This window comes from Chinchilla lanigera, unplaced genomic scaffold (genome assembly GCF_000276665.1).
Source record: "Chinchilla lanigera isolate Chin_1 unplaced genomic scaffold, ChiLan1.0 scaffold00014, whole genome shotgun sequence".
Lineage (NCBI taxonomy): Eukaryota > Metazoa > Chordata > Mammalia > Rodentia > Chinchillidae > Chinchilla > Chinchilla lanigera.
In genome coordinates, this window is record NW_004955415.1 from 28106572 (window position 1) to 28130453 (window position 23882).

The 23882-nt window shown below is 50.0% G+C and overlaps 1 protein-coding gene across 6 annotated transcripts in view; it reads left to right on the top strand.

The window, feature by feature from the left end:
- The window catches only part of Rin2 (Ras and Rab interactor 2), a 176453-nt gene extending 152902 nt beyond the window's left edge, over positions 1-23551 (top strand). For all 6 annotated transcript variants that reach the window (XM_013512182.1, XM_013512183.1, XM_013512179.1 and 3 more), the window contains 4 exons: positions 11785-12090; positions 13600-13731; positions 18265-18428; positions 21646-23551. In XM_013512182.1, coding sequence (XP_013367636.1) covers positions 11785-12090; positions 13600-13731; positions 18265-18428; positions 21646-21969 — 926 coding nt within the window. In that variant the 3' untranslated portion in view covers positions 21970-23551. The remainder of the gene's footprint in view (positions 1-11784; positions 12091-13599; positions 13732-18264; positions 18429-21645) is intronic.
- Positions 23552-23882: the final 331 nt, after the last annotated feature.

Genomic DNA, 23882 nt, shown 5'->3' on the forward strand with positions numbered 1-23882 from the left:
CCCAGGCCCGGGTGTTTCTGTTCATATTGTTCAGGGTTTGCAAATTCAGGGCAAGTGGAAACGCACAGAGTAACGTGCAGAGGGCGAGGGCTGTGGACACAGGCATCCACCCTACTCCCTTTTCACACAGTCTTAGATTTGAAAGCTGCCCTGGAACCCCATGCCTTGGGTTTGTTCTAAACAGGGGTCTGCGAATACTGTCTAGGCTTTCATGGGACAGCAGTTGGGTTTCTGTCCTCTCAAAGAAGCTGGTCTTGCGCCCTATTCCCATAACCCCTGGAGGACCCAGCTCTGAGTGAGGGTGCAGGAATTCTCATACAAGGCCTGGATCGCAGAACTTGCACCCCGCACTCCAGGAGGTAGGAGGAGGCGGTTCCCTGCTTAGTTTGCAGAGCAGTGCAGCCACACTGTCCTGTGTCCCGGGCTCTGGTTTGGGCCATCTTCCTCAGAGGGGGTTCTGTAGCTGCAGAGAGAAGAGCGGTGGGGAAGGAAGCCCGAAGCAAACCATTCCCCACTCTCATTCTGCCCAAGTGCAGGCCGGTGACCATTTTCGTCCTTTTAAAGCTGGTAGAATTGATGAACAGTGACTCAGCCTCAAAGATGGGCTAGGCTTTGTGAAGGGCTGTGTTCCATCATGCAGTGTGGTCATGCTCTTTTTTTTTTTTTTTTTTTTTTGTCTTTTTAAAGACAGGATCTCACTATGCAGTTCAGGCTGGCCTTGAGCTCACTTTGTAGCCCAGGCTGGTCTCGAACTCGCAATGATCCTCCTGCCTCAGCCTCCTGAGTGCTGGGATTACAGGCGTGGGCCACAACGCCTGACTGTCATGCTCTTTAGACACCCTTTGGAGTGCTTCCACCCAGAGCTCTCCTGGGTGAGGGTCTCAAGTTGCCTGGCATAATGTGGCTGTCTAGGTTGGGGATAGTCTATGAGGGAGAGACCCTGGCTAGCTCCTGGGCCATGCTGCCAGCTGTCCCTTCTTTCTGATCCAAGGGGGCTTCCTTGATGGACAGTTGCCCCCTCCCACTCCCAGGTACTCATGGGAGAACAAATCAGTGTTTTCACCGAGAGTCCACACAGCATACGGGCCTACACGCAAAGCCCAGGGCTCAGTTCCCTCACAGCTAGTGCCGGGCAGGAAGGACCAGACAGACGGGTGTGACATTCTGGCCATCCCAGCTTTTGCTCCTCATAGGCATATTTTCACATCATACCATACTTGCTTATTCAACCAGTGGGAGAAATTTACCCCCAAATTTCTGGCAAAGAAATCTGCTGTTTGCCAAACTTGTTGCAATGTAGTGGTTATTTGTTTTCATTTTAATAAAGGGTTTTTATTTTCATTTTTGACTTGGCATCAATGTTGGGAAATCCCTGTTTTCAAGCCTTGCTTCAAGGAAAACAAAATTTTCTCCAACTCCAAAAATATTAGTAATCCTAAATTTTCTGCCTCATTCATGCTGCCTACCACAGCTCTCAAGGGTGACATAAAACACCCAAAAAGTGATCATGAAAAACAAAATGTAATGCTGTGAACCAAAATGTGTATGTTCCCCAAAGAGCATTTTAATGATTGAAAATGACATCCTCTTACACTCAATTCCCACATACTGCAAAGAGCACATCGGTTTCTTGGTTTTTGGTGTTTTTTTGGTACTAGGAATTGAACTCAGGACCTTGTGCTTGCCAGGCAGGCACTTTGCCTCTGAGCTATCTCCCTGGCCTGTCAGTTTGTGATTCCAAGTTGTTTGGTTGGTTGGTTGGTTTTGTTATTTGAGATTCTGGGGATTGAATCCAGGGACTTTGCACTGAGCGGTTACCCCGAGTTTGTTTATTTATTTATTTTCATTCATTCACGTACAGTATCTTGCTTACTAGCTAACTTACGCAGGCTAGGCATGAGTTGTGATCCTCCTGCCTCAGCCTCCTTGAGTGCTGAAATTACAGATGTGTAACACCATTCCTAGCTTGTGTTATTTTAATAGAGACAAAATACTGAAAATGTGACTGGACACCAGGGAATAGGCCATGCATGAAAAAGGATATTGAGCCTGGCGTGGTGACTCTGCTACCTGGGAGGCTGAGGCAGGAGTATGGCATGAGCCCAGAAGTTTAAGGCCAACGTGGGCAAAGGAAGGAGACCCTTTTCCTGCCCCCACAAAAAGAGAATGGAGGTTGATGTGATTTCCTAGCCATTAAACAGTCATAACTAGTTTAGTTCAGATTAGTTTGAAACTGAATATCAAAGCCTGGTTTGAATGCCAGTGCCTAATGTGATTTGTTTTTAATATCTTGGTTCACAGCATGCTTCCAGCCTGTGAATTAACTGCTATCTGTTGTCTTTCATTTCCCCGCCTTTTTTTTTTTTTTTCTTTTTTGAGGCAGGGTCTCACTATGTAGTGCAGGCTAGCTTTGAACTCAAGGTGATCCTCCTGCCTCAGCCTCCCAAGTGCTGGAATTACAGATGTGCACCACCACGCCCCACAGACTCTCTGAGACATGTGACCTGAGAGGCACAATGGTGCCAAAGCAAGATGGAAGCCTCTGGCCTTCTGGCTTCTGACCCTGCTGCCTGGGAAAAGTGAGCCCTTGTGGAGTGAGGGATGGGCAGACAGGAGAAAGGTTGGCCTCTGTGCAGTGCTAAGAGAAGGCCTGTGTTATCCTTGAAAATTAGTTGAAACTAAAGATGACCACATACATCCATTCCCTCACTCTATTGTTGAATAACTTTGACGTCAGAGCATCCAAATTGGGCCTAGTGTGCCGGGTATTTCTGTTCTGTTTTGTTTTGTTTTTCTGACTGGAGGCCTAAGTTGCCCAATCTCTCTGCCTTGGCCTCCAGAGTGGCTGGGATTCCAGCCAGGCTGCCCACTGTGCCTGGCTCCATACTATTTTAACCAAAAGAAAGTTCCCTACCCTAGGGCTGAGGATCTCCAGCTCCGAGGTGCAGGAGCCCTGGCTCCCGAGGCTGGGAGGGCACCATGGACGATCGATCGTCCCCTGCCAAGTGCTGCCTGACCCTGTGGGGCTCTGCCCCAAAGGAAGCACAGAGGGTGAGGAGGACGCTGTGGGAATGATGAGCATTGCCGGCCCCCAGACCATGTCTTCCCACTCTGCCACCCCACCACGGGCACTGTGCCTGAGTGGCCTTCTCAGGGAAGGGACGGAGGCCTCCTCACCAATCCCAGTGTGACTCTGGCCCTGCGGCACTTCCTCCTCCAACATGATGTCCCCTTGGGAGGGGCAGCTGTGTCAGGCCCTGGCTGGCTGTGGGATCGGAGAGCAGCGACTGAGATCGCACCATCGCCTCCTTGCTCGGTACCGAACCCACAGGTGCCCAGGCCCCTGACCTGGACCCGCTCGGTGCGCCCTCCCAGGACCTTGGCCGGCGCTCAACTGCTTAGAATTCTTGCTGCTCGAGGCAGTACTTTGTAAATAGTTCTTATTGTACTCAGTTTTGTTCATGTTGTTTTTTATTATTGTATTATTTTTTGTTTTTCTCCCAAATATTTTCAGTCCAGGGTTTCTTGAATCTGTGGATGCGCCACCTGCAGATATGAAGGGCTGTGTCTGTAGCAGAGCCAAGGGTCAACACTTGTGTGGCTAGATCCCTTTTGAGACCCCATTTATCATCCTATGGGGGACACACTGGCGATTGAACCCCGGGCCTTAGCACTGAGCTGCATCCCCAGCCCTTTCTGTTTTTTATTTTGAGACGGGATCTCGCTAAGTTGCCAAGTTGCCAGGCTGGGCTAGAACTTGGTTCCTCCTGCCTCAGCCTCCCCAAGTGCTGGGACGATAGCTGTGTGTCACCACAACCATCTACTGCTCTTGTTTTTTGCAGAAGGAAGCAAGTTTAGCAAGACCAGGGCACAGTGCAGGCAGTGCTGCCACCGCATGTGTGGTGACCCTTCCCTGTACCTCTCCTGGTTCCTTTATACATGTGACAAAGGGGACAGAAGGTACTGGTGATGCTGAGTTGTACCCAAGGGCATCTGGTGCTCATGGGATCAGCACCTGGGCCACTTGGCTGGAAGTCAGGCAGTACAGGACGGGCTGGGCTGAGCTGCACATCTAGCAGGGAGAGCCAGCTAAAAGGTGGGATTCTTCCCTGGGGAGAGCACTCTAAATTGCCGAGGCTGGCCTCAAACTGTGACTGTCCTGCCCTCGATGCGGGGGCATCTGGGATTACTGTAGTCAGTGTGAGATTGTCCTTCTTGCTACAGTGCTCTTGCTTTTGTATACAGTCATGAGCCAGACGGTGCACTGCCCACAATCATAAAGCAAACCCAGGACCAAAGACACAAACGTCTCCGTTGCCTCAGGGGACAACGCTGTCGCTAGAGTTACATGCTGTGCCCTGCAGGGCGAGGACCAGAAGGCACCCAAAGAAAGGGCTTCTGTGCAGTCCAGTGAGTGCTTTTGGAGCACACACTGGGTGCCAGATTTGTGCTAGGGATAGCGGGGGCCACCCGAAACCCCCGAGGACTTCTGTCAGGAGACAAGTCTCGTCGCTCTGTATCTTGGCAGAAACAGAGAGTGCTGAGGAGGCAGGGTTTGGGAGAAGGGGATCCTAGCAAACTCCCTTAGGCAGGGTAAGAGCCAAACCGTTTCACAACCTCTCTAGCCCAGGTGCCCACCCATCAAAACTGACCCCAGCCGGGATTTAGCTCAGCAGCAAAAGCGCCTGCCTGGCAAGCGCAAGGTCGTGAGTTCGGTTCCCGGTACCGGAGAAAAACAAAAAAAAAAAAACAAAAAAACAAAACTGACCCCAGCCGTAAACCCCTGGGGACCAGTGTGGCTGGTCAGAGTGCTGGGTCCCTCGGGCAACAGAGGAGACACTTCATGGCACACTGGCGGCGAGGGGCCACCAGCCTGGTTTGTGCACCTAGAATGGGGCAGGAAAGGCTCGCCTCTCAGTGCTCGCTGCTTGGAAGGATACACAGGTTCCCAGAATCAATGCACCTCGGTGGTTTCCAGGCTTACAGGGGACAAAATGAGGCTGTGACAAAACACTAGCAGTAGCATGAGTGTGCACACCTGCAAACCCACCTGCTCAGGAGGCTGAGACAGGAGTTTGAGGCCAAAATCCCAAGTTTGAGGCCAGCCTGGGCAACTTAATGAGACCCTGTCTCAAAATAGAAAATAACAAGGTTTGGGGATATAGCTCAGTGGCAGAGAGCCGCTGGGTTCAATCCCCTGTGTTGAATAAATATAAATAAATAAATCCACTAGGAGAACAGAGACACTGTGGCGAGCAGAGGAAGGACGGAGGAGGAGAAACAGGAGGATCTCCTTAGCTCCGGGTCTTTGTCCCTCAGGATGGGTGGAGCTGAGAAGATTGGAGTCCCGAGGGAAACAGACAGACAGACAGACAGGCAAACCCAGGAAGCCGGAAGCTGGAATGCTCTTCAGTAATTTATCAAAGCACTTTCGGTTCCCACTCAAATCTAAACAAACCCCAGTTACGACTGAAAGCAAAACAAACGAACCACCCCACCCCACATCCTGCCCTTCCAGCTGTGTTCCTAGGTCGTAAGGGACAGCTGAGGATTTGGCAGTCACTAGGTGTCAGGCGCGCTCTGGGCTGGCAGAGCAAACCTCAATGCGAAGCCTCGAGCATCCCCACCTTGCAGACCTAGGGAGGCTGGAGGATGAGGACACTGCCCTCAAGGTCACACAGCAGGAGCCTGGCTGATGGGGTTTTGCCCCTGAGCCAAGCACCCTGCAGTGCCGAGGGCTCGGCTTTCTGAGCAGGAGCTTTAGCAAACTGTCCAATCAAGGCATTTCGGGGGCTGTTTGTCTCCCTCAGCATCTGCCCACCCCAGTCAGGGAGTGCTGTCTGCACTAGGCCAGGAGTGCGTGGGCACTCAGAGGAATTCAGGTGGCACCGCTGGGCTGGAAGTCACCCTGGGCTGCTGCTGAGCCTCGAGCACTGGCTCACGTTTGTCAGTAGCTCTGTGCCTCAGTTTCCTCCTAGGAGTTGGGGAGGCTGGGAAGCTACCGCCCTGGCACCCTGCAGCCACACTCGGTTGTCCCTCCTGTCCTTCCTGAGGTTGCCTCCTGAATTCTTATCCTTGTCTGCATCAGCTTCCCAGAGAACCCATAGTAGACAGACGGGTCTGTACAGCCGAAGGGTTGTTTCCTGTATGTGACAAATCTGAGGTGCTGAGCCCCAGGGAGCACCCGCTCCTCTTTGGCTCTGTCCTGACTCGAACCACACAGCCAAGGACAGTGTGTTAGCGTGCAGGAAAAGAAGCACTCAGGAGCTGGGGATTTAGCTCAGCGGCACAGCGCCTGCCTGGCAAGTGCAAGGTTGTGAGTTCGATTCCCGGTACCGGAAAAAAAAAAAAAGAAAAGAAAAGAAGCACTCAGTCTGCAGCAGACAACCTGGTTCCTGCCTCATCCCCTCCGTCCGAGGACATCAGTAAGAAGAGAATGACTTGGCTGATGTGAAGTTTAGATGATCTTAGAAAAGGAACTGCTTGGATAAATGCCCATAAACATTAGCAATTGTAAATGTTTAAATTTCACTTTCCTACAAAGAGGCCCTTATCTTATTCTCAAACACTGGCTTCTATTTCTATGACTTTATTGTTTTATCTGTTAAAATATATATATATATATATATATATATGAGAAAGCTAGAACTGGACTAAAGCAGGAGGCCATGTGATCTAACCTCATGTTTTTGTCTTTGTCAAGTAACCTTAGATGGTATCCTGTGCATTTTTATTACAGGCTGAGAATCCCTTATCTGAAAAATCTGAAATCCAGAATGCTTTCAAGTTGGAAGCCTTGCGTCATTCGCCCCAACAGTTTCAGCTTTTGATTTCTGGATCAGGGATGCTCATCCTGTAGTCTTTGCAGATATTCCCAGCTCTGAGGAACTCTGGCATCTGAAACACCACGTCATTCAGAGAAGGGATGCTCCGCCCGGATTATTACTGTAGGCACCGCTGGCATCCCCTAAATAATATTACTTATCACCTTGTGCTGTTAACATTTACCAGCTCTCCACACTGAGCTTTTTACTCTTTATTTCCATGATGGCGAACCTTTTAGAGCTTTCAATAATACAAATAGGCCACTGTGCCACATGAGCCATAAGTTCATCACCACTGCTTTGTTTTGAGACAGGGTCTAAGTTGCCCAGGCTGGGTTTGAACTTGTGATCCTCCTGTCTCAGCTTTCCAGAGTGCTGGGATTGCAGTCATGCACCATCACACCCTGCTAACAAGCACATCCATTACCTGAGACTTCGATACTGCCTCATCTGATCTCTAACTTCTGGAATCTATGCTGCAGGTCATGGCAAAGGAAGAAAGACAGCTTCCATCTCCTTTTCTTAATCAGAGAGAGAATCAGTTGTGGCAGAAGTGGTGATAGGGAACCACTTCTTGTCTAGCGGGGAGCGTGCTATTTCCTATCACTGCTGCATTAAGGGCAGGGGATCCCACGCCGTGGCCGGGCACTGTACCACTTCCTCATCACAGATGACCTTTGTAACCAGTTGATGTGGGCTGTACACAGATTTTCAGGCTTGTCTCCATTTTGGTCATCAGTGTCCTGGGTTCCATCCCTGGTACCACGAAAACAAAAAGCCTGAGCTTATGGTGAGGACCACAAAGTACAGCTAACATATGGTTTCTAAAACTCAAAATGTTACAGTTCAAATGATTCTCCTGTATCTCCTTGTTAGTAGACAAATAGAAAAGACATCAGTAATCCTCACAAAAAAACGTTGCCTCCTCATTTCTCTTTGATGGTTTCAAGACTTCCAGGCGTGGTTGTGCCTTCGCTCACAGGTGAGCGCAGGGCCACAGAACTCAGGAGGGGAGCTACTGGCTGTGGCTGTGGCTGTGGCTCTAGGGGGTGGCTCCATCTCTCTCTGCCTGCGTGGCATCATTTCTTTGGGTCCCACATTTGTCCTCTGCAACGTGGAGCCAGACAGTCCTTGAGCAGGGGGTTGGGGGCTGAAGAGTCAGTGTATATTGAGCACCTAAAATTGTGTCATTGTTCTCAGTGTAAAACATCTGAGGTTTTGTGTCAGACATGAAAGAACCAGAGATGATGGAAAACACCCTACAGTAGCAATTCGCAGGAAACGTGACCCCGCCATGTTCTTGTCTTTTCTGAGCCGGTCCCGCTTCGGTTTCTTGTGCTCCCCCAATCCTTTTCCCTCTGCCTTGGGAGCAGAACTGGAGTTTTCTCCCTGGAGAGAGGGCACTAGGAAAGGGGTTACAGGGCTCCCCTTTGCATTTCAGAACCTCTGGCACCATTACCCATCTTCCCGCTGCTCTATGAGTTGATTGCAGAAGAGAGGAGTTTTGCAAAAGAGAAAGAGTTTATTCCTGAGGCCACCAAAATGTAAGGAGATGGGAGCCCTGGGTCTCAAAGCCACCCTAGGACAGAGTTTTGGGGTGCTTGTGGGGTAAAGACACAGGGTGGTGGCAGAGGTGGTTGGAGCCAGGAAAACAAGTCACCTGTGCTCTGTGCCTGTGTCCTAAACATGTGGCTGCTCCCTGGAAACATGTTCAGAAAGTGGCAGTGTTCTTGTGCAAGGAGTGTGGAGTCTGTGACCTTTGCATGTCACAGGTCGCCCAGGGATGCCTGCTCAGGCCAAGGGAGATGGTGCCAATCGATTTGAACCCTACAAGTTTGCCACCAAATTCCAGAAAAATCACTTCCGCTGTTGTTCTTAGGGGAGCCGTGTGCAGGTTTGTTGTCTCCAGCCAAGCCAGCAGGGTTCTGTCGCAGCATGGCTCAGCTAAGTGACTCCTAGGGTCAGTGGGGAAGGGAGGTACCCAGAAGGAGGGGACAGGAGGACTGACTGGGATTCCCTTGTTTAGGCTCCAACGATTACATTCCCGTCTCGGGTGTTGAAATGCTGGGACACTTCCAGAGTGGCTGAGCCTAGGTTTCAGCCCTCCTGACAGAGAAGCAGAGCCCTTCCCCACCCACGCTGGACAGCCCTCAGGCAAAGCCGGCCCTGGCCACCAGGATGAGGTGCCTGGGGAAAGCCTCCTAACCTGGTAGGAGTAAGCTCTGGCTCTTCCTCACCTGGAAGAGTTTGAAGCCTTTGGAGACTGCCTGTGTAAACACTCAGGCCCACTGGAGGCCAGATGAACATCCCAGGAGGGTCCTCAGTTGCTTTCTGTAACTCAGATTGATGCAGTTTGTGGAAGCCTAACTTGGCCTCCACTGTTGAGGTGGATGGCCTTTTACACAAGTGTACATCCGGGTAGCGACCGCCCAGATCCAGGATAGAACATCTCCATCTCCCCTAGAGTACCTCCTGTGGTGACCGCCACACTGACTTCAGGTGCCTGGGTCCATTCTGCCTCCTTTGGGATCCATGTGAATGCAATTCAGCCACAGGAGGTGCTCAGCCTGGTTCCTCTCACACAGCATTGTGTATGGAGTTCCAGAGCTGAGTGAGCTCCGTTGGGTGGCAGGAGTGCAGTCTACTGTCTGAATCTCATTGTAGTGTCCAGTTGTAAGAGTGTACCCAGCTCAGCTAACGAGCCACTAGACAGGGCTTTGGGCTTTTCCCATGGGGAGCTGTTACAAATAACACTGCCGCCAGCATTCCTGTACACTCCTCAGTAGTGAGCCACAGTTTTTCCCTCTCCCCTTGGTGACCCCATTCTAACAAAGTAAGGGCCCCTGATAATTACAAATGGAGCACCCAGAAGCCTTGGATGAGAGAAATAAAATGGTGAGGGTTTACAAAGCAGTTCGACTTTAGAATGAAAAGATCATTTGCTTTGAAAAGCAGTCAGAATGTTTGTTTCAAATAGCTGTGTAGCCTCAAGAAAGCCATTAGACATTTCTGGATCTCAGGTTCTCTGTCTGTAACGTGGGTGTAGAATTAGTGCTGTGCAGAAGTGATGGAGCTGCTGAGAGGACTAGGTGACAATATTTAGGTAGAGCTTAGCCCCTCTGAGCACTCAATCTGAGTTACTATTGCTGACTTTTTTATGCTAGTGATCATATATGGAAAAGTCAAAGATGCCATGAACCTGCACAGGTTTATTAACACAAGACAACCAGTACAAAGCAGGGAGTCTGCGGTAGTGCCAGATATACAGTGAATATGTTGTTCTGCTTTCCTTCTTACTTCATAGTCTCTCTATCTTCCAGCCTGATTTCTATGGTTCTGTGAAGTTCTAAATTTCCATAAAGAGATTTTCCAGATAGGATATGGGAGTGGGGACAGAGGAAAACTTGTGCTGCAAATCTGATCATTGTGGAAGCAGCATTTAATTTTTGACTTCAGTTTTCACTTCAGGTGACAGGAAAATTGTTTCCAGTGTTTGCACATCTGGCTTAGATTGCTCTCTGTCCCTGGACTTCTAATAATAGGTAATACTTTGGATTCACCGTGGCCTGGTCCAGTGTTAGGAGTTCCAAAGGTCAGAGAGAGAAGCTGGCTACTTCCAATCTTACACATAAGTGCATCTGTGGGCTTCCAAGGTAGAATCACATTAAAGTGTCCTATATGAGGTATAGTCACTGCTATGAACTCAGGAGATTTGATGACCATGTGCAAAAGCAGAAAGCTTCTCCCTGTGTAAGTAATTTTCCACATAGGTCTACAGATATATGTTACTGGCCAAGAAAGCTGCTCTGTTGGGTGACCATTCGAGAAAGAGGGGAACAATAAGGCTACCTACGCCTAAAGATGTTTCCTAACTCTGAGCAGAAACACAATTTCTTTTTAACTTTTAATTTTGAAATCATGTCAGACGTACAGGAAAATTACACAAATGATACAAAGAAACGTCTAGGCTTCACTGGGAATCGCTGACTGTTAGCCCTTTGACCCATCAGCTTTACCCTCCGTCTTTCTCTCTCCTTGCTTACACACACACACATGCATGCATGTGCACATACACATGCACACACGGGTACATATATGCACACACACACATATATACCCTCCTTTTTCCTAAACCACTAAAGAATAAGCTGCAGACGTCATGCCTCTTTTCACCTAAATGCTTCACTGCAGATTTGCTAAAAGCCAGACTCTCTGTTGTATAACAATTATCAAGCCCAAAGAACTAATGTTAAAGCTGTGATTATACTATTACCTAATCTGCAGACTTTATTTATATCTCATCAGATGCCTTACTGGTGTCCTTCATAGCAAGTGGAATACAGTGGCAGCTCAGTTCACAAACTTGATTCTTTCTGTGATTCTGGCCACAAGCTGAATCAGTTGTGAACCAAATCAAATTCAATGGTTAGGTTCACTGTTGACCTATGGGGAAATGTGATTCAGTTCACAGTCAGTTTGGGTTGCAACAGAATCATGGGAAGAAGCAAGTTCGTGAACCAAGGAACCACTGTAAAGGATTATTTGGTACAGAAGCCAATCCAAGGTCGTGTGTTTAATTGAATTTATTTTCTCAAAATATTTCTGTGGGTTCCTGAGCCCTTACTTTTACACTTGATCTTAGCCAAAAGGCCGAGAAGTGATCTGAGCCCTTACTTTTAGAAAATCTTTCCTTTAAGGTAACAAACTTGCCCTGCTGGCAGCAGGAGAGGAGAGCAGATGAGCCAGGCTGAGAGAACATCCTCTAAAAATCTTTGGCTGTGTTCACGGAAGGCTGTAAATAACCCAAACAAATACATTTCATTGTATGATTTAATGCAAGTTAGACGTGATTAGGGAAGAGCCACCTTCCTGGCTTGCGGGAAACATCACCCGTGTGTGAAGCAGATTTGGTCTCTTCCTCCTCAGACGAGGGTCATAGTGGCTGCTCTTCCTTTGGCAGATGTGGTGCTGGAGAAGGCCATGCACAAGTGCATCCTGAAGCCGCTCAAGGGACACGTAGAGGCCATGCTGAGGGACTTCCACGTGGCCGATGGCTCATGGAAACAGCTCAAGGAGAACCTGCAGCTCGTGCGGCAGCGGAACCCACAGGAGCTGGGGGTCTTCGCCCCGACACCTGACTTGGTGGATGTGGAGAAGATCAAGATCAAATTCATGATGATGCAGAAGATGTATTCCCCCGAGAAGAAGGTGATGCTGCTGCTGCGGGTGTGCAAGCTCATCTACACGGTCATGGAGAACAACTCAGGTAAGACCACATCTACCAGGCTGTGCCATGCGAGTCCCCACCCATCCCAGCTCCACCCAGCAGCTCACAAAACCACGAGTGTCACTCTGGTGTCTGTGAATGAGTCACACACAGAGACACTGTAACAGCACTAATGAATTAGGCAGAGAAGGGCACCTCACTAATTAAAGATTCAGTGCAGGGCAGAAGTTGGGACACCCATCTCTGGGGTCTGCATTTGAAGCCTTCCCCTGCATAAGGGCTCATTAACTGAGGGACTTTTTGGGTGCCGTCACCAACCCTCTATGCTGTGCCTTCTGCATCTTAGCTGGATAGGACCCGCTCCTGCACACAGTGGGCTTAGCGGGGACCACTCACACCCAGTCCTGGGCAGTGGGGATTCTAGCTACAATTATTACTGCATTTTGGGCAAGGAGGCTTGGTGCAGTGTCTCTAGAGCCTGCCAGAGACTTACAAAGCTGGAAGTGAGCCTGCGGATAGCTCAGTGTCGTTTCCATAGACGACAGAAGTCACAGCGTTGCCCGGGTACGGACCGAGTGCCACCTGTTGAGGTGGCTGGAATTGTGGCCCATTACCAGCTTCACTTGGGAGTGAAACTGCCTCTGGAGAAGCAACAGAGAACACACAGGCTAGCTTACCACTGCTGGTGCAGACAGTAATGCATGTGCTGCTGCAGACTGAGTGGTAAGGACCTTACAGTGGGAGCCCTGGGCTGGCGATGAGAGCTGTGAACAAAGCCTCTGCAGTTGGCGAGCATAATCCACAGACAGGAAATACGTTTTCCATCATTCACAAAGTCCCTTATAAAAAGCTCCAAAGTAGTATCTGGGCGGGATCATGTTCTTGTGCTGCTCAGTGTCTCGACCTCTGCACATGGATCGAGAGGCTGAGCCAGAGAGATCATCATGAGTTAGTTCAAGGCTGGTTCTGAACTACATAGAAAGAACCTATCTCAAGGAAAAAGAGATGAATGACAGTAACAATTATAAAATAATAAAAAAATGACTCACTGAAGTGTAAGCTATTTAAGGTACTCTGACCCAGGCATGGTGGTGCACACCTACAATCCCAGCACTCGGGAGACTGAGGTAGGAGGATAGTTACAAGCTGAAGACCAGCCTGGGCTACAAAGGGAGCTCAAGGTTAGCCTGAACTGCATAGTGAGACCCTGTCTCAAAAAAACAAAAAATTAAAAAATAAAATAAAATAAAATAAAGGCACTCTGTTCTCATGAATAATTTTAAGTAAGTCCTAAAAGTGAGGAGAGAATCTGACATGTTTTAATTAACTCATAGGCATTCATTCTGAAACTGTAAGAGGCGCTCTGTTCTGTTAGCAGCAGCCGGGAGGGTCACAGGCCACTCTGGATTCCAGAAATACCCGCCCCAGTCTATAAAAAGCACATCTCCCCCGGAATGACTCCTTGTTGTCTAATAAAAGCAACCAGTAGGATGTGAAAGAAAGAAAAATGAATAAAAATACCCCCCTCGCCCTTTCTTCCTCATCCAGGGAGAATGTATGGGGCTGACGACTTCCTGCCTGTCCTGACCTACGTCATAGCTCAGTGTGACATGCTGGAGCTGGATGTGGAGATTGAGTACATGATGGAGCTCCTGGACCCATCGCTGCTGCATGGAGAAGGTAACATGTGTGCTCTGACAGAGCCAAGGAAGTGGGGGTTGGGTTTGTTTTGTTGTACTAGGGATTGAATCCCAGAGCTTTTATTCTGAGCTGTATCCCAAGCCTGTTGTTTGTTCATTTTTTTGTTTTGTTTTGTTTTTTGTTGTTGTTTTCCGGTACCGGGAATTGATCTCATGACCTTGCACTTGCCAGGCAGGCGCTGTGCCACTGAGCTAAATCCCCAGCCCCCTGTTCATTTATTTTTGAGGCAGGATCTCCCTAAGCCCCTATGTTGCCCAAGCTGGACTGGAACTTGGCAATTCTCCCACCTCAGCCTCTCAGACTGCTTGGATTACAGGCAAAATTGAGATGAAATTTATGGAACAAAATTAATCATGTAATGTCCCTCCCATCCCCAGCACTGGGCTTGAACCCAGGGATTTGCCATGCTGGGCAGGAGTGGAACTGCTGGACCATGCATTACTAGCTCAAATATTAACCATTTTACAGTGAATGATTCAGTAGCGTTTCATAATCCACAGTGTTAGGCAGCCACCACTTCTGTCAGAGTGCAAAATATTTTTCACACCCCAGAGTAAAACCCTGAACCCACTGACCAGTTACTAGGGTCCTTTTTTGACATCTTAAGAGTTAGCTGCAGTTTTAATTTTTTAAAAAGTTTTAAAGGTATGTATTGACTTTTTCTGGTTAAAAAATAGTACATATTCATCAGGCTTCAGAAATAACACAAAGCCAAAATGCAGACCCTAGCATAATTAATATTTCACTGAGACTGGCAAATGACAAGAAGAAGTTATAAACTTTTATTAGAGAACAGTTCCATTGCCAGAAAAATAGCTTGCTGTTGTAGCACTGAAACGAAGCCCTAGTTTTTATTTTTAACCTTTTTTAAATTTTTCTTTAAAGATAAAAAAAATTCATTGTCTTTCCAGTTTAAAATAGTATCTGTTCATGGGTAAGCCACAGATATAGTGAAGTCAAGTCTGGGTGGTTTGTTTTAAGGTCCCTGGAGGGTTCGCATCCCTCCGTATCTGCACAGCTCTGCAGGTCTTAGCTCCTTCCTTAGAAGCTCGGTATCTTTTTTGGGGAGGGAGGGTAAGGTGGGGTCTTGCTATGTAGTTCAGGCTGGCCTGGAGTTCATGATATAGCCCAGGCTAACCTCAGACTCACGGGGATCCTCCTGCCTCAGCCTCCCAAGTGCTGGGATTACAGATGTGTGCCACCATGTCAGCAGCTGGGTGTCTTATCATGGAAACAACTGGGGTGTCTGTCCATAGCTCAGACCCTGGAAGTGGCTATAACTGGGCTCACCCAGAGCTTGCCCAGTTAAGGGAGGTTCATGGCAAACCCTGCCAATCCTTTTTCATAAGACCAAGGGTGCGGCTTTATTTTCTACAAGGAGTTCAGGCTGGGGTTGAGTACAAAGGTCCACCTGCAGCCAGGATTCCCTAGCCCTGTGTCACCAGACATGGCCTTAATATCCCCAGCCCCTAACCTGAGGTCACCAGGCCTGGGTTTTCCCTTCAGGGCTCGGTCACACCCTTCCTGTCCTCTACAAGCAGTGCCCTCTTCCTGTGCCACCCCAACAGACAGCTGTGGGCTGTGTCACCCTCACGCCCTCACAGCCAACCGCATTCTCACAGTGAGAGTCTCATGGAGGACCCAGCCACTCCCCGAGGAGCGCCGAGACCCCTCCTGGTGGGCAGGAGGGGCAGCGTGCGTCACCGCCATGCCAGACTTCCCTCTTTCCACTGTGTTATTATCACAATCCAGGGCTTGGGTTTTGCTTTCTTGGCTCCCATCATGTCTAATTCTCGTAGGAAGGACGACAGGCGCATGGGGCGGCGGGAAAGGGGTTGCTTAGAAAGCCACAGTGCTGCTGCCCAGGATGTGGACTCAGGACAAACACAGGCTCACATGTTTCAGTCCTAGCCCGGAGACAGCCACTTCCTGTCCCTGCCTTGCGTTGCCCCAGAGCAAGACAGCACTTTGGTTTGGAGTTGATGACAGAGGGGCACGTGGCTGTCCTCACTTCCAGACGTCCCCCCCCCAAACGGGGCAGCGTCCCCTACCCCCTTTGCAGAGTCTGGAGCTTCCTCCTACTCCGCAGGAGCGCGGGTGGCCCAGCTGGTGGCTGAGGTTGCAAACCAGTCGCGCTCAGCATTGCACTGCAGCTCCACAGATGGGGGCGCGAGACACCCTGCAGTGGCCCCTTCTGCGGTGTTTGGCTTGCGGGCAGCAGCCGGGTCTTTTCTGCTGCTTAAGCAGGTATTCTCGTAGGTGGAGCCCACGTCATAGGACCCCCGAGGAGCACGCAGTCCTAGGGTAGGTTCCAGTTTCACTGCAGTGGAAAACCTCCCCCTAATTGCAGCCACATGTTTCAAAGTGTGGTCCATTTTGCGCTGGCAGCATTTTTTAGTTTTCCTAGTGCCTTGAACACATTCAAGCCTCAAATCTGAAGTACCAAGGAGCCCCCTGCGCCCCTGTGGGGACAGAGCCACCCCCAGGCTGTGGCTCAGACCCTGACCCCTCCTCAGACCTCTTTAGACCACAGAAGTCCCCATCGATCCCTCCCGACCTTTCCATGTAGCACCCACATTCCATAACTCTGTTTCATACTCAGTCGGGTGCTGATTTGTCTGTGGGGCAAACAGTTAGTAAAGATCAGCTACTCCCAACCCCAGACTGGGCACTGGGAAGCTGCCGTAGGGAACCCACAGCAGGGGTGGAGGAGCAGGGGAACTCCAAGCAGAAAGCTCAGCAGGGCTAGGGTGCTATTCCATGTGCTTGAAGCACTGGGTCCCCCCGCTTAGCCCCACAAACCAAAGACACTCATTATGGGCCATGTGCGTGGCAAGCATCGTGCTCCCTGGCTGCCCAGGTTACGCTGCAGGAAAAAATGGTCCTTACAGCTCCATCACCGACCTGCAGGCAGCAGAGTGTTTCTCTCTCACCGATTACTGTCCAGGACAAGCTCAGAGTGCTGCTCATTCATGGTCCAAAGGCACAGAGCTGTTTCCGCCTGCACGATGATCAGTTACGCAGGGTCTCCCAGGAGCAGTTTAAATACTTTGACCAGGAAAGTGACACCGCGAAAAGCTCTTAACCACAATGAACCTCTTGCCCTGTAGGAGTAGGTTGCCTATGTCTGCTTTCTTTAATAGATGTATAAATTTCTGGAGAGTGGGAGCTCAGATTCTGTTTCTTACGAGCCCATCTCCTGTTGTGTCTGGCCTGGGCTCTTGACAGATTTGACAGACTTTGAAGTTGTCAAGAAACATGCGAGGCGCCCCCTAGTGGCTGTCTAGCACGGCGTTGACTTTTTCTGCAGGCACCTATCTGTGTTTTAGGACAAAACTGAACAATACTTGTGCATCTGAAGATGTTGTAAGCCCATCAGCATGCCCCAAGAACACAAGAGAGTGTTCCTAAACTCACTATCAAAGGGACAGTGCTAGAAGTATATGATTTACTTAAGATTTGGGAAATATGAACTCCCAGAAGCATTGTCTTGCAGCTGTTGGCTGGAGCTGCTCACTGCCCTGACTTCCCCCTACCTCCCCAACAGGCCTCAGACTCTGGCCCTTGCTGGAAATCCATTTTCACTGTTGCACTTTAATGATCTGGGTGTTCTCACTAGAGGGAAAACCCTTCCCTGAAAACAGAAATGTCAGCCAGATGGGGTGCACGTCTGTAATCCCAGCACTAGAGAAGCTGAGGCAGGAGCATAGTCGTGAGTTTGAGGCCAACCTGGGCTACAGAGCGAGACCCTGTCTCACCCCCACTCCCAAAAGAAAAGTCATCTGCTGGCCGATGCTGCCTGGCCTGCCGGGACCTGGGCACCCCATACGACTCTGTGGGGCTGACACACACTTGGGTGGCGTTTGAGTGGGCTGTGTACTCCTGGGTGGGTGCTTCCCTGTCCCACCAGGAAGCCCATGGGGGAGAAGGGGAAGTTCTAGCCAGCAGTCCATAACCACAACTGAACTGGCCACAGGTTGTCACTATCAGAAAAATAAATTATGCGTGTACTGAACATGTACAAACCTTTTCCCTTGTTCTTGCTTCTGAAACAACACAGGCAACATGCTTTGCTTAGTGTTCACGTTATTTTAGGTATTGCATCTACTATGCAGGAGGAGGCTGCAGGTGGGGCTCAGCATGGGCCAGGTTGAGAGTTTGATCTGCAGCTGTGAGGAAGGAAGGGAAGGACAGAGGGAAGGAAGGAAGGAAGGAAGGAAGGAAGGAAGGAAGGAAAGAAGGAAGGAAGGGAGGGAAGGAGGGAGGGGTAGATGGAGGGATGGAAGGAGAGAGGGAAAAGCACACACAGGAGGATGTGCGTATGTTAGAGGAAATGTTACGTCATTTGAGGTAAGAGACTTGTGCGTGCAGTAGATTTGGAATCTGAAGTGGGCATTCTGGAACCAGTTCTACAGGGAACCACTGTACACAAGTGACTGTCACAGCAGAGCACTGTCACTGTCCTCCCCGGAGTCCAGGACCCTGGAGAATTCACTTGTTCTCCCTTTCCAGGAGGTTACTACCTGACCAGCGCCTACGGAGCCCTGTCCCTCATAAAGAACTTCCAGGAGGAGCAGGCGGCGCGGTTGCTCAGCTCAGAGACACGGGACACGCTCAGGCAGTGGCACAAGCGGAGGACTGCCAACCGGAGCATCCCTTCTGTGGACGACTTCCAGGTGCGCCCCACGTACCCCTGTCCTCCAACACCTCCTGCAGGGGATCGGGTCCGCTCGTGAAGTCATGGGGAGCAGGGGTATTTTAAGCAGCCCTCTGACCATGTTGTTTCACTTCTGTTTCCTTAACTGTATAGACTGGTGCCCGTGGGCTCACGGTGGGGCTCCGGCTCCACATGTAGTGGGAAATAGCCTCACCCAGCCTGGCTCAGCAGAAAGGTCCCTCTTGGGGGATCTCTGCTTCCCCAAGACTGGGGGCTGAGGTTCCCAACTGCATCCAGGATCAGGGTGTCAGGGAACAGAGACAGAGAGCCCTGCCATGCTTCCAAGGCTGTGAAAAGACCCAAATTCAAACTTCAGGCTGGGGTGTAACTTAGTAGTAGAGCACCTGCGAGGGCCAACCCCCAGCACCCAAATAATAGTAATAATAATAATTCAAAATTTGAAGTACAGTTTCTGCTGAAGACCAGTCCCTTTGACACCATTGGAAAGTTGAAAAATGGTAACATCAAACCATCATGAATCTGTGACCACCTGTATGTATACGTAGGTTTGGCCCAAATTTTGCTGCCCTTAAGACAACAAAGGCAAGTTAAAGCAGGATTTCCCCCAAAATGGTCACCTGGATGCCGAGCACCTGGGCAGACAGGAAATCAAGACAGGAGGCTGGCAGTGGTGTGGGGACTGGGGTACTTGCTTCCTACTCTGGGAACCTCGGGGGGTGCTACAGCAGGCTGGCTGGTCTCTGGGCAGAGGGGTGTACTGAGAGTTCCCTCTGCTCCACCATCCTCTCCCTTGCTTCCCAAACACAAGGCCCCAGAGTCTCAGCTGGGAGAAGAGGGTGACAGGGACGTCTGCACCAGCCCCCTCACCCCTAAGGCTGTTGTTCTCGTCACTGTCACCTTCACCATCCCCAGGGCTGGTGCCTGGGATGTGGGGGTCTCACCGTGTTTGCTCTTGGAGAGGAGAGGCTGGCTTGGGCTGCAGAAATCCTGGAGACACAGCAATCCCTGCCTCACTTGTTGTCTGTGAAGCTAAGAAGAAGCTGCAGATGTCTTTGAAGGGTATTTCGAGGGTTTCAAATGGAACTAGGATGCCAGGCTTAGGTCCTGCGAAGCACAGTTCCAGGCAGGGGAGTGGAGAAGCAGATGAGATCTGTCTGCTCATCCATGCTTTCTTCCTCCCTGCCTCCTTCCCTGCCTTCTTTCCTTCCTTTCTTGCCTTTCCTTTCTTCCTCACTGCTTTTTTCTCTCTTTTTTTTTTTTTCTCTCTTACCCTACTTACTGCTCTGAAAAGAGCCAAAAGGTACTTTGGACGCAAAATCAGCCCATCTTGAAAGGCAAAATCAGCATGTTCTTCCCCAAGACTGCAGGACTCCCAGCAATCCCTTCCAGAGACATAAATCTAGGAAAGGAACAAGAGGGCAAGAACTTATGCCAAAGCCCCACGCCCACCGCAGGGTTACCACATCTTGCATGTGGTGACTCGCCCTGCCTGCTGCCCGTGGGCCATGCAAGGGGGGCTGCCAAGGTCTCTGCTCTCTGAGAAAATCAGAGGAAACAAGACCTTCTCTTTTTTTTGGTTTTTTTTTTTTTTTCCCCTGTAGTGGGAATCAAACTCTCAATGTCACGCTTGCCAAGCAGGCTCTGTGCCACTGAGTTAAATCCCCAGCCCCCAACAAGACCCTCTCTGTCATCCCTCTCCCTGGGACCCCAACATCACCCACCAGCCCTCCTGCAGCACCCCTCTCCCCACCAGCCTGCTCACTTAAGAAATGAACCCCCAGGACCACCCTGCACCCGTGAAGTAAAGGCCGAGGAGTGTGGGCTCTGCCCCATGCTAGCTGTGTGGCTTTGGGCAGGTTACTGAGCCACTCTGCCTCCGTTTCCTCACTGGTCAAGTGGGTTCATGTAGACTTGTCACAGAATTCTCTTCAGGGGTGCTGTAGCCACGTGTTTGGGCTGGGAAAGCCAGGGTATGGTCTGGTGGCACGTGGTCACCTCCAGAGAAATATGCTCATGTCTATGTGTCCTACCTGCTCACCTCTGCCAAGTCACCTGGCTCAAAGTGTCGTCTGCAGACACAAGAAAGCAGTCTCACTGGGCGTGATGGCGCATGCCTGTAATCCAGCACTCAGGAGGCTGAGGCAGGAGGATCGTTGGAAGTTCGAGACCAACCTGGGCTACAGAGTGAGCTCAAGGCCAGCCTGAACTGCATAGGGAGACCCTGTCTCAAAAAGACAAAAGAAAAAAAAAGAAAGCAGTCTTAACTGCCCTTCCGAGAGCCTGCTGCTATTGCCCCAAAACTCTCAGGTAGCCAGGAGGCTGAGGCAGAGAGCTGCCCTCCTTCCTCAGCAGAGAACCCAGATCTAGAAAAAGAAAATGTCTTTGCTGTCTAGATTTAGCTAGGTGGTCCCGATTTTTCTCTGGGAGCCCCCCTTACAAAGAAATGGGACAGGCAGAGTTCTCTGGGCCCACAAACCCCAGAGAGTCTGGGCTGTTTAGGATCCTTGCAGCCCCCTCAGACTCATGAGGTTTCCAGTGGTGCACCCCTGGCACCGTCCCCATGCCAAGCCCACAGTCGTGTCCTCCACTTCCTGCAGTGCCACTTGGTGTGTGGTCACCCCATCAGTGGTCCCTGGTGGGATCCACATCCTCTCCCTCTGCTGTTTTCCACGGGGAGCATAGTTTAGGGTGAACCCTGCAAAGTCACTGTTCATGGGGCTCAGAGAATGTCAGGTATTGGCAGTCTCTTGGGGCCCAGTCTAACATGGTGTTAGGAAGGTGCCCAGGAAGGTAACAGCACCACCGAGCTTGGGATCTGGATGCTTTAAGTCTCTTCCTGCCGATGCCAGCTTGGACTCTTCTGCTGTTTGGCTTCTTTTCCCAGCTGGGAATAATCCCAGCTCTGGATGTGGTTCTGCTCTGACGCAGGGCTTACAGAGGGTGCCGGGACGGCACCAAACGCAGAGCAGACGACCCAGAGCAGGACGGCCTGCTGCTTCTCTGCCTGCGCTGACCTCAGGGTGGCAGCTCAGTAGTCCCCATAGCTGCCTCTGCCCCATCCAAATTCAGATCAGCCTCTCTCCTCGTACCCCGAGCTTTGTGGGCTGAGGTCAGATAGACAAGTCTGACCTTGCGCTTGCCTCTTGTCGTGTGAGTTACTGTTGTCTGGCTTTCTCATCTGACTCTTTCCCCAACATTTGTGTTTGCACCTGCAGAATTACCTCCGGGTGGCGTTCCAAGAGGTGGGCAGTGGCTGCACGGGCAAGACGCTGCTCGTGAGGCCCTACGTCACCACTGAGGATGTGTGCCAGCTCTGTGCTGAGAAGTTCAAGGTGGGCAACCCCGAGGAGTACAGCCTCTTCCTCTTCGTGGATGAAACGTGGCAGCAGCTGGCAGAGGACACATACCCTCAAAAAATCAAGGCCGAGCTGCATAGCCGGCCACAACCCCACGTCTTCCACTTCGTCTACAAGCGTATCAAGAGCGATCCTTATGGTGTCACGTTCCAAAATGCAGACAAAGACCTCAGCCCTTCATAGAGGGTACACGGGACTTCTGGTTGGTGTACCCCTCAGGTCACTGGGAGCCTGAGCTGGCTGCCGTGGGCTGGGGCTTAGATGGCAGTCACCTCTTCCAGGACCTCGCGGGTCAGGGACTAAGCCACCCCCAGGCTGACTTGGCCAAGAGCTGTGTTCGCTGAGTTCCCCGGGAAACAACCCAACAGGCTCTCCTTCATAATGGAGAACTGAGTTTGACGGTTCGAGTGTCCTGAGGTGGCCGTTCTAGGTTGGCTGACATGTATGGGCACGTGCTTGGTGACACATAAGGTACACGTTGCCCTCCTGAGTTCCATAGCAGGTGTTTGACAAGACTGTCCAGTGCAGTACGTCAGGTACTCCTCAGGTCTGTGGGAGGCTCCATCCTTTCCTTCCTTTCTCTTTCTTTCTTTTTTTTTTTTTTTTAATAAAGAGCCTTTGTGTTTTTATATATTTCATAGAAATTTTTATAGCAGTTGCAGGCAAACTGTCAGGATGGGTTTTTAAAATATTTTTGTAACTTTAAAATATTCTATAATTATGCATGTGATTTTAACATTTAATATTCAAAGAGAAATCTCTTGCTGGATTTGAGAGCATTGCATTTTAAAAGTCTCTCCTCTGTAACTGGATGTTCAGGCAACTTTGCGGGGAGAGACAGCTGGATTTCTTAAAGCAATGTAATTCCTGACACTGGCCACAGAATGCCTTTGGAAATCGATGTACTGTCGTCTTGGTCACATGTAGTGGTGTTGTGCTTGCTGTTTTGTGTTGTGTTTTGTTTCAAACAAGTAACGCCGAAAATACAGAGAGAAATGAATGTAGAGAGAGGCAGAGGGAGAAATACAGACTCTGACAAAGGGCCAAGGAATGCAGTCTGCCGGCTCAGGCTCCTTGAAGGACATAGGGAAAAGAGTCAGAAAGAACCTTAAGCTATGCTCAGAATACTGTAAATATGTGATGGGATGTGGCGAAAATCTATTCCATATGTTTTCCACTTTTAGAAACAATTTTGAACGCCCCACAGGAAAAAAAGAAAACCAAGGGTAACACTTTTCTCCCTGTTTCCAATAAATCAGAACTAACAGCATCTAGTTATTTTGGGCAGAAACCAAGTAGTGTATAATGTGGCTTTTGTTGCATTCAGCAAGGTGCTGCTGGGAAAAGAGAGGGAGAAAGCACCAGCAAACCTGTCTGCCTTAGAACGCAGAGCCGAGGGTGCAGCTCAGCTGGTTCTGACCCCAGCCTTGCAAAAAAAAAAGAAAAAAAAAAAATGTATGGTGAAGTCAGATCTATGTTTTATAAAAACTAGCTTGCAGGTGCACAGACTAGAGGGTCATGTATCAGTGTAACCCAGGTAAAGACGAAAGCACGTTACTGTAACTGCGCGGGATATGTCATCCTCCAACTTGATGGGTCTGGACCTTGTACTTTTGCCAGTCGTGGGTTTTGTGGAGCAAGAACCTTCAGCACATTCTGTGTTGTACTTCCTTTTGTAAATGATTTTTTTTTAAATGGAAATTTGCACATAATACCTTGTAATACTGTACGATAATCCTGTGTGAAAATAATGTTTGCAACATTCTTTGGTTGGCTCCTTGATTTCTGCCCCCTCCCCTTCCTGCTTTGACAGTCAGCACCACCGGGAGCCCCTGGACGTCCTGTAAATCAGAAGTTTATGGTGCAGTAAAGGAAACCACAGCCGCGGCCAGCTGAAGACATAATCTAGGGCAAGGATGCAGAAAGAGACTCACTGGGTTCAGAAGTTTGGGCAAGGACGGGGTGAAAGTTAAGACTGGCAGGGGAGAAAGATTGCCTGCTGACCTGACAAGGGCCGCGGGGTTGTCGGGCACAGTGCTTGCCTTAGTGGGACAGAGGGCAAATCACAGTTCACGTGGACACAGAGTCAGCCAGGG